The 12,766-nt window shown below is 45.7% G+C and overlaps 1 protein-coding gene across 2 annotated transcripts in view; it reads left to right on the top strand.

The window, feature by feature from the left end:
• ccser2b (coiled-coil serine-rich protein 2b) overlaps positions 1–12,766 on the top strand; it is a 120,390-nt gene that overhangs the window by 32,147 nt on the left and 75,477 nt on the right. For both annotated transcript variants that reach the window (XM_035753752.2, XM_052491356.1), the window contains exons 2-3: positions 2,948–4,437; positions 4,608–4,795. In XM_035753752.2, coding sequence (XP_035609645.2) covers positions 2,988–4,437; positions 4,608–4,795 — 1,638 coding nt within the window. In that variant the 5' untranslated portion in view covers positions 2,948–2,987. The remainder of the gene's footprint in view (positions 1–2,947; positions 4,438–4,607; positions 4,796–12,766) is intronic.

Raw genomic sequence — 12,766 nt, 5'->3', positions numbered from 1 at the left:
TTATGGTCATAAATGCATTGTCTCAAACAAACCTCCGGTGAAAGTGCAGAGAGCCACATCAAATTACAGAAATACTCATCATAAACATTGATAAACGATACAAGTGTTATTAAACATACGAATAAAGAAACTTCTCCTTAACCTCTCTAGGGTACGTGGGTTAGGGTTAGGATGATCTTCATCAGATGACACTCATAGGACTTCATGTTGCACAATACATGTATGTTTTGTTCGGTAAAGTTCATATTTATATCCAAAAATCTCAGTTTACATTGGCGCGTTATGTTCAGTAGTTCCAAAACATCTGGTGATTTTGCGGAGAGCCACATCAATTTACAGAAATACTCATAATAAACCTTGCTAAAAGATACAACTGTTATGCATGGAATTTTAGATCCACTTTTCCTTAATGCAACCGCTGTGTCAGATTTCAAAAAGACTTTATGGAAAAAGCACACCATGCTATAATTTGAGTATGGCGCTCAGAGACCAAAACAACCCAAACAGATATCTGCCATGTTGTGTAGTCAACAGATACCTTTGATGATCTTCATCTGGTGGCACACCCAGGTCTCCATGTTAGACAAATGTTCGTTTTGTTCGATAATGTCCCTTTTTATGACCAAATACCTCCTTTTTGTTCGCGTTTTGTCCAGTAATCCGAATGCTTAAGTCCAGATGAAAAGTTTAAAAAAAATACAATAAAATTTAGTAGAAACATGCCAAACGATGTTTAAAATCAATCCTCCGGATGTTTTTGTCATCAATAATATTTCAACCGGACAAAGCTTTGTCAATAAAAAAGGAGAAACAGGGTGCATGGCTGATGAATGGAAATTTCCACTGGCCACTGATTGAAAGTGCTGTATCTCCCTAATTTTTCAGAGTAAAAGCCTGAAACAATGCTTAAAGACTGGCCACATGTCGAGGAAGCCATAGAGATCGTGAACTGACTGTAAGTCGCTTTGGATAAAAGCGTCTGCTAAATGGCATATATTACATATATATATTAACTGGGTCCTAAGTCTTTCAATGGATAAACAGCCTTTCAAAATAATAGTACTTCCGGGTTGGATTTTGCCTGCCATATCAGTTCTGTTATACTCACAGACATTATTTTAACAGTTTTTGAAACTTTAGAGTGTTTTCTATCCAAATCTACTAATTATATGCATATCCTATCTTCTGGGCCTGAGTAGCAGGTAGTTTAATTTGTGCATGCTTTTCATCCAAAATTCTGAATACTGCCCCCTACCCTAGTGAAGTTAAATACTCTACATGACCAAAAGTATGTGGACACATGCTTGTCGAACATCTCATTCCAAAATCATGGATATTAATATGGAGTTGGTCCCCTCTTTCCTGCTATAACAGCCTCACTCTTCTGGGAAGGCTTTCCACTAGATGTTGAAACATTGCTGCAGGGACTTGCTTCCATTCAGCCACAAGCATTGGTGAAGTCGGGCGCTGATATTGTGCGATTAGGCCTGGCTGGCAGTCGGCGTTCTTCCACAACGATCTTGACAAACCATTTCTGTATGGACCTTGTTTCGTGCATAGGGTCATTGTCATGCTGAAACAGGAAAAAGGGCCTTCCCCAAACTGTTGCCACAAAGTTGGAAGCACAGACTCGTCTAGAATGTCATTGTATGCTGTAGCATTAAGATTTCCCTTCACTAGCCCGAACCATGACATTAGAGCCCCAGACCATTATTCCTCCTCCATCAAACTTTGGAAACTCATTTCATGAAGGTCTGGAATAACAGTTGACGTGCTGACGTTGCTTTCAGAGGCATTTTGGAACTCTGTAGTGAGTGTTGTACCTGAAGACAGACTATTTTTATGTAATGCGTGCTGAAGCACTCGGCGGTCCCGTTCTGTGAGCTTGTGTGGCCTACCACTTTGTGTCGTTGTTGCTCATAGACGTTTCCACTTCACAATAACTGTAATTACAGTTGACTGGGGACAACAGGAGGAGCCTCTCAAAGAAGGTCTGTGAGAGCCAGAAATCTTGCTTGTTTGTAGGTGACCAAATACTTATTTTCCACCATAATTTGCAAATAAATAAATAAAAAATCCTACAATGTGATTTTCTGGATTTTTTGTTTCATTTTGTCTGTCATAGTTGAAGTGTACCTATGATGAAAATTACAGGCCTCTCTCATCTTTTTAAGTGGGAGAACTTGCACAATTGGTGTCTGACTAAATACTTTTTTGCCCCACTGTGTGTGTGTGTGCATATATGTATATATGTATGTATATAAACTCAAAAAAAAAGTCATCTCGCTGTCAACTGCGTTTATTTTCAGCAAACTTAACATGTGTAAATATTTGTATGAACATAACAAGAGTCAACAACTGAAGCATACTGAACAAGTTCCACAGCCTTACAACAGGCCTACTACAAGCCCTCAGTCAGGAAAGCTGTGTTGTAATTGGCTGAGTAGCATTGGGATTATTCGGGGTGTGGTACAGTATCTAGTATGGCATGTGGTTGTACTCCACCAAGTCCTGACTCTCAGTGCCTGCCCCTGCCAGTTAACCACTCGGTCTGCACACACCCTAGCCTTTTGAAGCACCAGGGCACTTTAATGGGCACAGTAAAGACTGCTTTCCCAGAACAGACGTTATTGATCTTTTACAGCTACTTTGCACTAAAGGTTTGTCTGTTTCTCCTTAGCTTGAATAGAATATTCACAGAAAGTAACCGACTGTCATTTATTTTACTGCATTTGATAGTCTTAAAGTCTACCTCTTACGTTTTATTTTGTGTTAGAATTAACAGGTTTGGGTTGGTAAAATTTTAGCACGACATGTTCTCAAATCTTTCTGCCTTCCTCGCTCTATTTTTCCTCCTTGTTCTGTCTTGGCCTCCCTCTCCTCCTTCAATGTATCTCTTTCTTCTCCCCTTCTCTAAACGTCCATCTCTCTCTCTTTCCCTCCACAGCTCTGCCAGCCCAGCACACCCATGATCCAGAAGGCAGCTGATGGAAGATCCGGTTCCCAACTTGCCCACCATGGTCTCCAGGCTGCCCAAGTTTGGCTCGCGCCCCATGGCTGTGACTGCCACCGCCCCACTGACCAATGGGACCCGCCACCACCCTGCCTCCAGCACCACGGGCAAAGGGTTACCCACTGCCACCACTAGGCAGAACGGAACAATCCGGATGTCGTCCTCCTTCTCTCTGAAGTGGAAGAAGGGAAAAGGGGGATACCCTGTGGAGAGTGGGGGGGACTCATGGGAGGAGGACAGAACTGGAGCTGGGCATCAACCCCGACAACCGCAGCACTTACCAATGGTGGTACGGGAGATTAAGAAGCCGTCAAGCATGCCTGCCACAGTTAAGGTACAGGGGTGTGCTTCCACCTTCCCCAGGACTATACGCTCCAGAACTGGGTCTCGCGTGGCTGTCCCCAAACAGGCCTTGTCTGGACAGAGTCTCTGCAATGGCAAAGCGGGTCTCAAAGGCCAGGCGGGTGGTGGTGGGCGGTCTGGGACCGGTTCAGTCAGGCGGGGCCAAAGCTGTGGTTCTCCCCACAGCAACCTGACCAGCAGCCTGTCCCAGTCCAGCGACAGCCTGGAGATGGCCACAGAGGAGAACATGGTGCGGTCCCAGAGCCTCACCCACGTCAAGAGGATCCCCTCCTCCACCGAGCCACCCATCATCCGCTCCTACTCCTTCAACAGGTCCTCGGAGCTGGCCAAGGAGCTGCCCAGGCCTCTAGCCAAGTCCCCGCTGGTCAAGACATCTCCCCTGGCCAGACCAACCCCTGTGCTGAGTAGTGGGGGGAGAGGAAAAGGCCTACATCTTAGTAAGTGTGGACCTAGACCAGTGCCAGGCAGGGCTGGGTTGGAAACAACTAGCTGCATCTTGCCACCCATCACACTGAGGAAGTCCTTAGTACCTAGTTCAGCCTCCTCCACCACCAAGTCTTCGGCCCTCCGCTACAGGCTTACACGACCCTCCCTCATCAAGCAGCCTTACCTTGTCCTGGCCCCCACCTCCCAGAAGGTCCATGGCAACAGAAAGGAAAGCGAGGGGAGGAGGAACTCGGTGGAGATGCCCGCTGTCACCCCAGACCTGACCAACATCACTGACAGCCCAGGGAGTACCACAGAGGGCCTGCTAGAGGAGCCTGTGGCCCCCAGTGGAGTCCATCAGCTGGGAGAAGGCCTGGAGGACATGTCACTCTCCTCCACCTCCTCCCTGGAGCTCAACGACACCAGCGAGGAGTACATGGACGATTTTGACAACCTGGGAAATGGAGGAGACGGCATTCTGCTGCTCCCGGCCCAGAACGGAAGGCTCGATCAATCACAGCCTGACTTGGATGATGACAACGCAGACGTCAACCGACGGCACGGTGGAACCTCCATGACTGGCCTTCACAGCTTCCTGTCTGACAGTGTGGACTGGGCCAGGATGGGACTCACTGGTAAGATTTCACATTCATCAAAATAATTGACTTAAAAGACTAAGGGCCGGTTTCTCAGACACAGGCCCTAAATGACATACCATAATACTAACCAAAACAAATGAACTAATATTCCCTAAGTGATTAGGTAGCAGGTGAGTAACACCTCTTCCTTCACCTCTCTGTTTTAGGGGGGTTGTCTCGGCGTACTAGCCAGGCCCTGTCTGGGGGTGCAGAATACCCCCTTGGCTCATCTCTGGACCTGTCCCCCTCAGACTCTGGCTCGGGGGGGACCTACATGTGGGACGAGGAGGGTCTGGAGGCCCTTGGGACCATCACACACCCCTGTGGGAGTTACGACTCAGACCTCAACAGCATGGTGGGTCTGGATATAATACAATACCATTTAATATAATACACTATATATACAAGAGTATGTGGACACCCCTTCAAATGAGTGTATTAGACTATTTCAGCCACACCCGTTGCTGACAGGTGTATAAAATCAAGCACATAGCCATGCAATCTCCATAGACAAACAGTGGCAGTAGAATGGCCTTACTGAAGAGCTCAGTGACTTTCAACGTGGCAGCGTCATAGGATGCCACCTTTCCAACAAGTCAGTTCGTCAAATTTCTGCCCTGCTAGAGCTGCCCCCGGTCAACTGTAAGTGCTGTTGACTGGGGACTCACAGAACGGGAGTGCTGAAGCGCGTAGCTCGTAAAAATAATCTATCCTCAGTTGCAACACTCACTACCGAGTTCCAAACTACCTCTGGAAGTAATGTCAGCACAAGAACTGTTTGTCGGGAGGTTCATGAAATGGGTTTCCATGGCCGAGCAGCTGCACACAAGCCTAAGATCACTATGTGCAATGCCAAGCGTTGGCTGGAGTGGTGTAAAGCTCTCCGCCATTGGACTGCGGAGCAGTTGAAACACGTTTTCTGGAGTGATGAATCCCGATTCTTGCCCAAATGCATAGTGCCAACTGTAAAGTTTGGTGGAGGGTGAATATTGTTCTGGGGCTGATTTCCATGGTTAGGACTAGGCCTCTTAGTTCCAGTGAAGGGAAATCGTAATGCTACAGCATACAATGACATTCTAGATGATTCTGTGCTTCCAACTTTGTGGCAACAGTTTGGGAAAGGCCCTTTCCTGTTTCAGCATGACAATGCCCTTATGCACAAAGCGAGGTCCATACAGAAATATTTTGTTGATATCGGTGTGGAAGAACTAGACTGTCCTGTACAGAGCCTTGACCTCAACCCCATCAAACACCTTTGGGATGAATTGGAATGCTGACTGCGAGCCAGGCCTAATCGCCCAACATCAGTGCCCGACCTCACTAATGCCCTTGTTGCTGAATGGAAGCAAATCCCTGCAGCAATGTTTCAACATCTAGTGCAAAGCCTTCCCAGAAGAGTGAGGCTGTTATAGCAGCAAAGGGGGGACCAGCTCTATATTAATGCCTATGATTTTGGAATGAGATGTTTGACGAGCAGGTGTCCACATACTGTTGGTCATATAGTGTAGGTAAATGTCCTCGTTTGACCTGTGTACTATGACAATGTGACAACCTCCATCTTAAAATGCCAGAGCATGGTTGGTTGTGTGGTCTCTGCTTCACCACAATGCCTGCTTTAGTTTCTCCTTAAAGTTATTTAGCTCCCAACAGGATGGATTAAGTTTTAATCCATCATCGGAATGGGAGGCGTCGATCGTCAGTAGTACTTTGGTCTCTACTGCACGTGTGTTGGAGAACAAGTAGGATGTGTTTCTGTTTTACCGATTGCGCTTAATCCTCGCTGGCTGTCATAATGCATTTAACCTTTGTCCAATGAACTTCTACTTTTACTTACACATATTTTTTAATAGTCAGCGTTTTACTTTCCCCTTTGCTGGAGTAGAAAACTTTCACCCTAGCTTCTTCCCTTATGTGGATTATCCTGGGTGATTTGTATTCTAGAGGGTCGGAGGTTGTCCTGCTGCCTTTGACCTTAATGAGCTCACTGCCTGGCGCTGTTTCTCTGCGGGGTCTCTGCCCACAGTATCACTGTCCCCAATCCTATATCACTACTCAGGACTTCAGGTCCCCAATGGTGCTGGTATTTCTCTGACCAGTGTACTGTATGCAGTCAGGGTTTATGCCATTCAATGCACCACTCTGCTCCTGTACATGTGCAAGACCTCTACATTGTCTGTTTTTTCTGTTGTCTGTTTGAATACTTTTAAAGTGCATCTTTCTTTACTAACTAACCACTGACCTGTAAGTGATTGCATGGTCTGCAGCCTATTGCTTTCACCAATCTCAGTTTGTCAGGTTATTGATAAAAAAAATGATTGAACCTTTTATTTAACTAGGCAAGTCGGTAAAGAACAAATTGTTATTTACAATGATAGCCTACACCAGCCGAACACGGACAACGCTGGGCCAATTGTGCACCGCCCTATGGGACTTCCAATCACGGCCGGTTGTGATACAGCCTAGATTACATCAAGGAAGGAAGGAGGTAGTGCCTTGGTCTGCCGTCGGTCCTTGCTATCCAGAATCCTTTGGACTTCCAACTCTGACGTCACCCCGTTGAAATTTAAAGGATCCCGGATTGCACTAACCTTGTGCATTACCATCCTAAGTACCCAACTTCCTGGATTTTAGCAAATGAATCAGTGGAATTATGTTTAATTCGAGGGCACCTATTGGCTGTTGCCACGGGTGATTTTCTCTGAAGCCTATCATCTGTCCAGAAAGAAGGATGCAGCCTCAGGACCAGAGGCAAGCAGAAGGATTATATTGCAGTCATTACTGTACAAAGCACTTCTCCGGAAAGTGCTGAATCATTATAGGGCAGCATTATTATAAGACGAGCATCAATACACATTGCAGCTCATCTCCAGTCATTCGTTTTAGTTAGGTCATGCAAAATACCTGGATTTGTTCCTTTGCTTTTGCTTCTCTATTGGAAATGAAGTACTTACGGTCCAGAACCTCTCAATACCCGTTTAGGGGCTTAAGTTCACAGCTCGGGTCCCGGTTTCTCGTTAGCGATGGTACATAGGCTTTAACGATGCATCTTTCCTACAACGGCCGAAGATATAACAGTACGTTCGCGAAATGCATCGTTGAGGCCTGTGTCGATACTGATGGGATCGAAGGACAGCACTGCTCTTGGATCAGCGTTCTCCGGTTTCAAACTTACCTTATCATTAGAATTATTCCACAATACTGACGACGGATCATCTCCTAGAGAGATACGATCACCTATAGCAGCATATATTCAGGCATCTTATTCTAATGCTTACCCTATGATAATGCATTAAATCAAGATTTGGCACATCATTGCACACATTACAGATCATGAAATATATTGAGTCATAAATGACAGACAGTAGGCTAGCGTACAAATAGCTAAATAAAACTCAATTGAATTAACATGAACTTGATTTCAATATCATTCAAATGTATAGCTCTATGTAGACTATAATGTACCTATAGTTTAGTACACTCATCTCCGTTTTTATTTCTTTACGTTTTTTATTTCTTTCATATCCTTGTTATACAAAGAAATGGACAACTTTGTATTTGTAGTCACTGTCACGTTTGTTCTGAAGTTATCGGCGGTCACAGAAAGACCGATAACATATTGGTGTTGTGTTTGGTGGTAATATTCTGTGTAGAAAGGGGGAAAAGACATCTCTTCTTCAAGTGGTCTGAGGCGGTGGTTAAATAACGAGCGCTTTCAAGAGCAGCTTTAGTAAAGGTGGTTTTGGGAAAGAGCTCGGTGCTCCTACGAAGGTTCTAACGATTAAAGTAGTCTTAAGATGCTTTTGGGAAACTGGGGCCCTGGCCTATTTCCTTATATATTCAGCACAGCTCTTACTGTGATTTTGGCTGGGTTGTATTTAGTCTGATCATTTGGGGATTTTCCAGGAAGAGCACCTTCGGACACGATAGACATATTATGACGTAATGTTTTGACCGCTTTTACGAATCATTTTGAGTCCAACAGTTGTGACCCACGTCATCTAATAACATTGGCCTATAATCATCTCATGGGATGTCAATAGTTTGGCTGCAGCTAATCAGAGCCATAGACACACTGTTGTACAGTACATGCATGTCTGTTGGTATGTTTAAAGTTGTACTTGAGCGACCTCTACTGGAGACTGTAAGCACGGCCACTGTTGCACTCAGCACCGTAGGCTTTTACAGTACGCTGTCTCTGTGCAGTACAGAAGAATCCAGCTGTAGGCACCAATTCATACTGTTACCCCTGTGACCAGAGAAAGTGAAATAGTGATATTAAAAAAAGACACGCTGCTAATAATAAGGCAAGCTTCTGGAAACACTTTGCTCTACTCATTCATTGCAGCTGCAGTGCTAGTTATAGTGGAAGTGGGGAGAACATGCATTTTATGGCTTGTAAAAGTGTTACCAGTGCCGAATATCAACTTTAAACATGAACTTACTCATAAAATCAGCAGCTATTTGTTGAGTCTCTCTTTAGTCATGGTTTTAAAAGTTTTGAATTCTCACAGTATCAACTTTTCTGTGCGTTGGAGGCTTCTTTTTACAGTCTGTGGCTTGAGGAAACTGTCGACACAGTGATCTGATCTATTTGATTGGCCAGCGGTAGGCCTACAGGTGCACTTGATTTTCTCTCTGGCCTGCTGGGTATGCAGATTTCTGCAATTCAGACACATGCAATTGTTCAAAATGGAAACACAGTGCCTTCCCGGCAGTAGGGCTGCTGAATCAAGTGCACCTACCGCCAACAGCACGAAACAAATATTTAAAAAAGGAACGGAAGGCATTGGATTTTTTACAGATAATGTGGGGCAAAAAAGTATTTAGTCAGCCACCAATTGTGCAAGTTCTCCCACTTAAAAAGATGAGAGAGGCCTGTCATTTTCATCATAGGTACACTTCAACTATGACAGACAAAATGAGGGAAAAAAATCCAGAAAATCACATTGTAGGATTTTTAATGAATTTATTTGCAAATTATGGTGGAAAATAAGTATTTGGTCAATAACAAAAGTTTATCTCAATACTTTGTCATTGCCAACAAAGGGTATATAACAGAGGTCAAATGTTTTCTGCAAGTCTTCACAAGGTTTTTGTCCCATTCCTCCATGCAGATCTCCTCTAGAGCAGTGATGTTTTGGGGCTGTTGCTGGGCAACCCAGACTTTCAACTCCCTCCAAAGATTTTCTATGGGGTTGAGATCTGGAGACTGGCTAGGCCACTCCAGGACCTTGAAATGCTTCTTACGGAGCCACTCCTTTGTTGCCCGGGCGGTGTGTTTGGGATCATTGTCATGCTGAAAGACCCAGCCACGTTTCATCTTCAATGCCCTTGCCGATGGAAGGAGGTTTTCACTCAAAATCTCACGATACGTGGCCCCATTCATTCTTTCCTTTACACAGATCAGTCGTCCTGGTCCCTTTGCAGAAAAACAGCCCCAAAGCATGATGTTTCCACCCCCATGCTTCACAGTAGGTATGGTGTTCTTTGGATGCAACTCAGCATTCTTTGTCCTCTAAACACGACGAGTTGAGTTTTTACCAAAAAGTTATATTTTTGTTTCATCTGACCATATGACATTCTCCCAATCTTCTTCCGGATCATCCAAATGCTCTCTAGCAAACTTCCGACGAGCCTGGACATGTACTGGCTTAAGCAGGGGGGACACGTCTGGCACTGCAGGATTTGAGTCCCTGGCGGCGTAATGTGTTACTGGTGGTAGGCTTTGTTACTTTGGTCCCAGCTCTCTGCAGGTCATTCACTAGGTCCCCCCCCGTGTGGTTCTGGGATTTTTTGCTCACCGTTCTTGTGATCATTTTGACCCCACGGGGTGAGATCTTGCGTGGAGCCCCAGATCGAGGGTGATTATCAGTGGTCTTGTATGTCTTCCATTTCCTAATAATTGCTCCCACATTTGATTTCTTCAAACCAAGCTGCTTACCTATTGTACATTCAGTCTTCCCAGCCTGGTGCAGGTCTACAATTTTGTTGCTGGTGTCCTTTGACAGCTCTTTGGTGCCATTAACAGGTGCCATTAATACAGGTAACGAGTGGAGGACAGAGGAGCCTCTTAAAGAAGAAGTTACAGGTCTGTGAGAGCCAGTAATCTTGCTTGTTTGTAGGTGACCAAATACTTATTTTCCACCATAATTTGCAAATAAATTCATAAAAAAATCCTACAATGTGATTTTCTGGATTTATTTTTCTCATTTTGTATGTCATAGTTGAAGTGTACCTATGATGAAAATCACAGGCCTCTCATCTTTTTAAGTGGGAGAACTTGCACAATTAGTGGCTGACAATACTTTTTTTGCCCCACTGTATGTTTGACATTTGCAATAAAAAGCATAATTGATAAATAATTGATCAAAGGCATATTTATGATATTTTGGGCTTACCCAGGCCACCTTTAAGACTCCATAGTGTTTCATCTGTAGATGTTACAAAGCAAACATTGGTGCCTTATTACCGCTTGCTCTGTAATACGAGTAGTATTTTGATTTCACCCAGAATTTTTTTACATTAATTTATGAATATTGAAAAAATATAAACATGATTACTGATTTGTGGTGCTTCACTATTTGGCATTTTCTTTAATATACATTTACATTTAAGTCATTTAGCAGACGCTCTTATCCAGAGCGACTTACAAATTGGTGCATTCACCTTATGACATCCAGTGGAACAGCCACTTTACAATAGTGCATCTAAATCTTTTAAGGGGGGAATACCTATCCTAGGTATTCCTTAAAGAGGTGGGGTTTCAGGTGTCTCCGGAAGGTGGTGATTGACTCCGCTGTCCTGGCGTCGTGAGGGAGTTTGTTCCACCATTGGGGGGCCAGAGCAGCGAACAGTTTTGACTGGGCTGAGCGGGAACTGTACTTCCTCAGTGGTAGGGAGGCGAGCAGGCCAGAGGTGGATGAACGCAGTGCCCTTGTTTGAGTGTAGGGCCTGATCAGAGCCTGGAGGTACTGAGGTGCCGTTCCCCTCACAGCTCCGTAGGCAAGCACCATGGTCTTGTAGCGGATGCGAGCTTCAACTGGAAGCCAGTGGAGAGAGCGGAGGAGCGGGGTGACGTGAGAGAACTTGGGAAGGTTGAACACCAGACGGGCTGCGGCGTTCTGGATGAGTTGTAGGGGTTTAATGGCACAGGCAGGGAGCCCAGCCAACAGCGAGTTGCAGTAATCCAGACGGGAGATGACAAGTGCCTGGATTAGGACCTGCGCCGCTTCCTGTGTGAGGCAGGGTCGTACTCTGCGGATGTTGTAGAGCATGAACCTACAGGAACGGGCCACCGCCTTGATGTTAGTTGAGAACGACAGGGTGTTGTCCAGGATCACGCCAAGGTTCTTAGCGCTCTGGGAGGAGGACACAATGGAGTTGTCAACCGTGATTGCGAGATCATGGAACGGGCAGTCCTTCCCCGGGAGGAAGAGCAGCTCCGTCTTGCCGAGGTTCAGCTTGAGGTGGTGATCCGTCATCCACACTGATATGTCTGCCAGACATGCAGAGATGCGATTCGCCACCTGGTCATCAGAAGGGGGAAAGGTGAAGATTAATTGTGTGTCGTCTGCATAGCAATGATAGGAGAGACCATGTGAGGTTATGACAGAGCCAAGTGACTTGGTGTATAGCGAGAATAGGAGAGGGCCTAGAACAGAGCCCTGGGGGACACCAGTGGTGGGAGCGCGTGGTGAGGAGACAGATTCTCGCCACGCCACCTGGTAGGAGCGACCTGTCAGGTAGGACGCAATCAAGCGTGGGCCGCGCCGGAGATGCCCAACTCGGAGAGGGTGGAGAGGAGGATCTGATGGTTCACAGTATCGAAGGCAGCCGATAGGTCTAGAAGGATGAGAGCAGAGGAGAGAGAGTTAGCTTTAGCAGTGCGGAGCGCCTCCGTGATACAGAGAAGAGCAGTCTCAGTTGAATGACTAGTCTTGAAACCTGACTGATTTGGATCAAGAAGGTCATTCTGAGAGAGATAGCGGGAGAGCTGGCCAAGGACGGCACGTTCAAGAGTTTTGGAGAGAAAAGAAAGAAGGGATACTGGTCTGTAGTTGTTGACATCGGAGGGATCGAGTGTAGGTTTTTTCAGAAGGGGTGCAACTCTCGCTCTCTTGAGGACGGAAGGGACGTAGCCAGCGGTCAGGGATGAGTTGATGAGCGAGGTGAGGTAAGGGATAAGGTCTCCGGAAATGGTCTGGAGAAGAGAAGAGGGGATAGGGTCGAGCGGGCAGGTTGTTGGGCGGCCGGCCGTCACAAGACGTGAGATTTCATCTGGAGAGAGAGGGGAGAAAGAGGTCAGAGCACAGGGTAGGGCAGTGTG

Source organism: Oncorhynchus keta, chromosome 3 (genome assembly GCF_023373465.1).
Source record: "Oncorhynchus keta strain PuntledgeMale-10-30-2019 chromosome 3, Oket_V2, whole genome shotgun sequence".
NCBI lineage: Eukaryota > Metazoa > Chordata > Actinopteri > Salmoniformes > Salmonidae > Oncorhynchus > Oncorhynchus keta.
The sequence above is the reverse complement of the archived record's forward strand: the minus strand, read 5'-3'. Positions and strand labels throughout refer to the sequence as shown.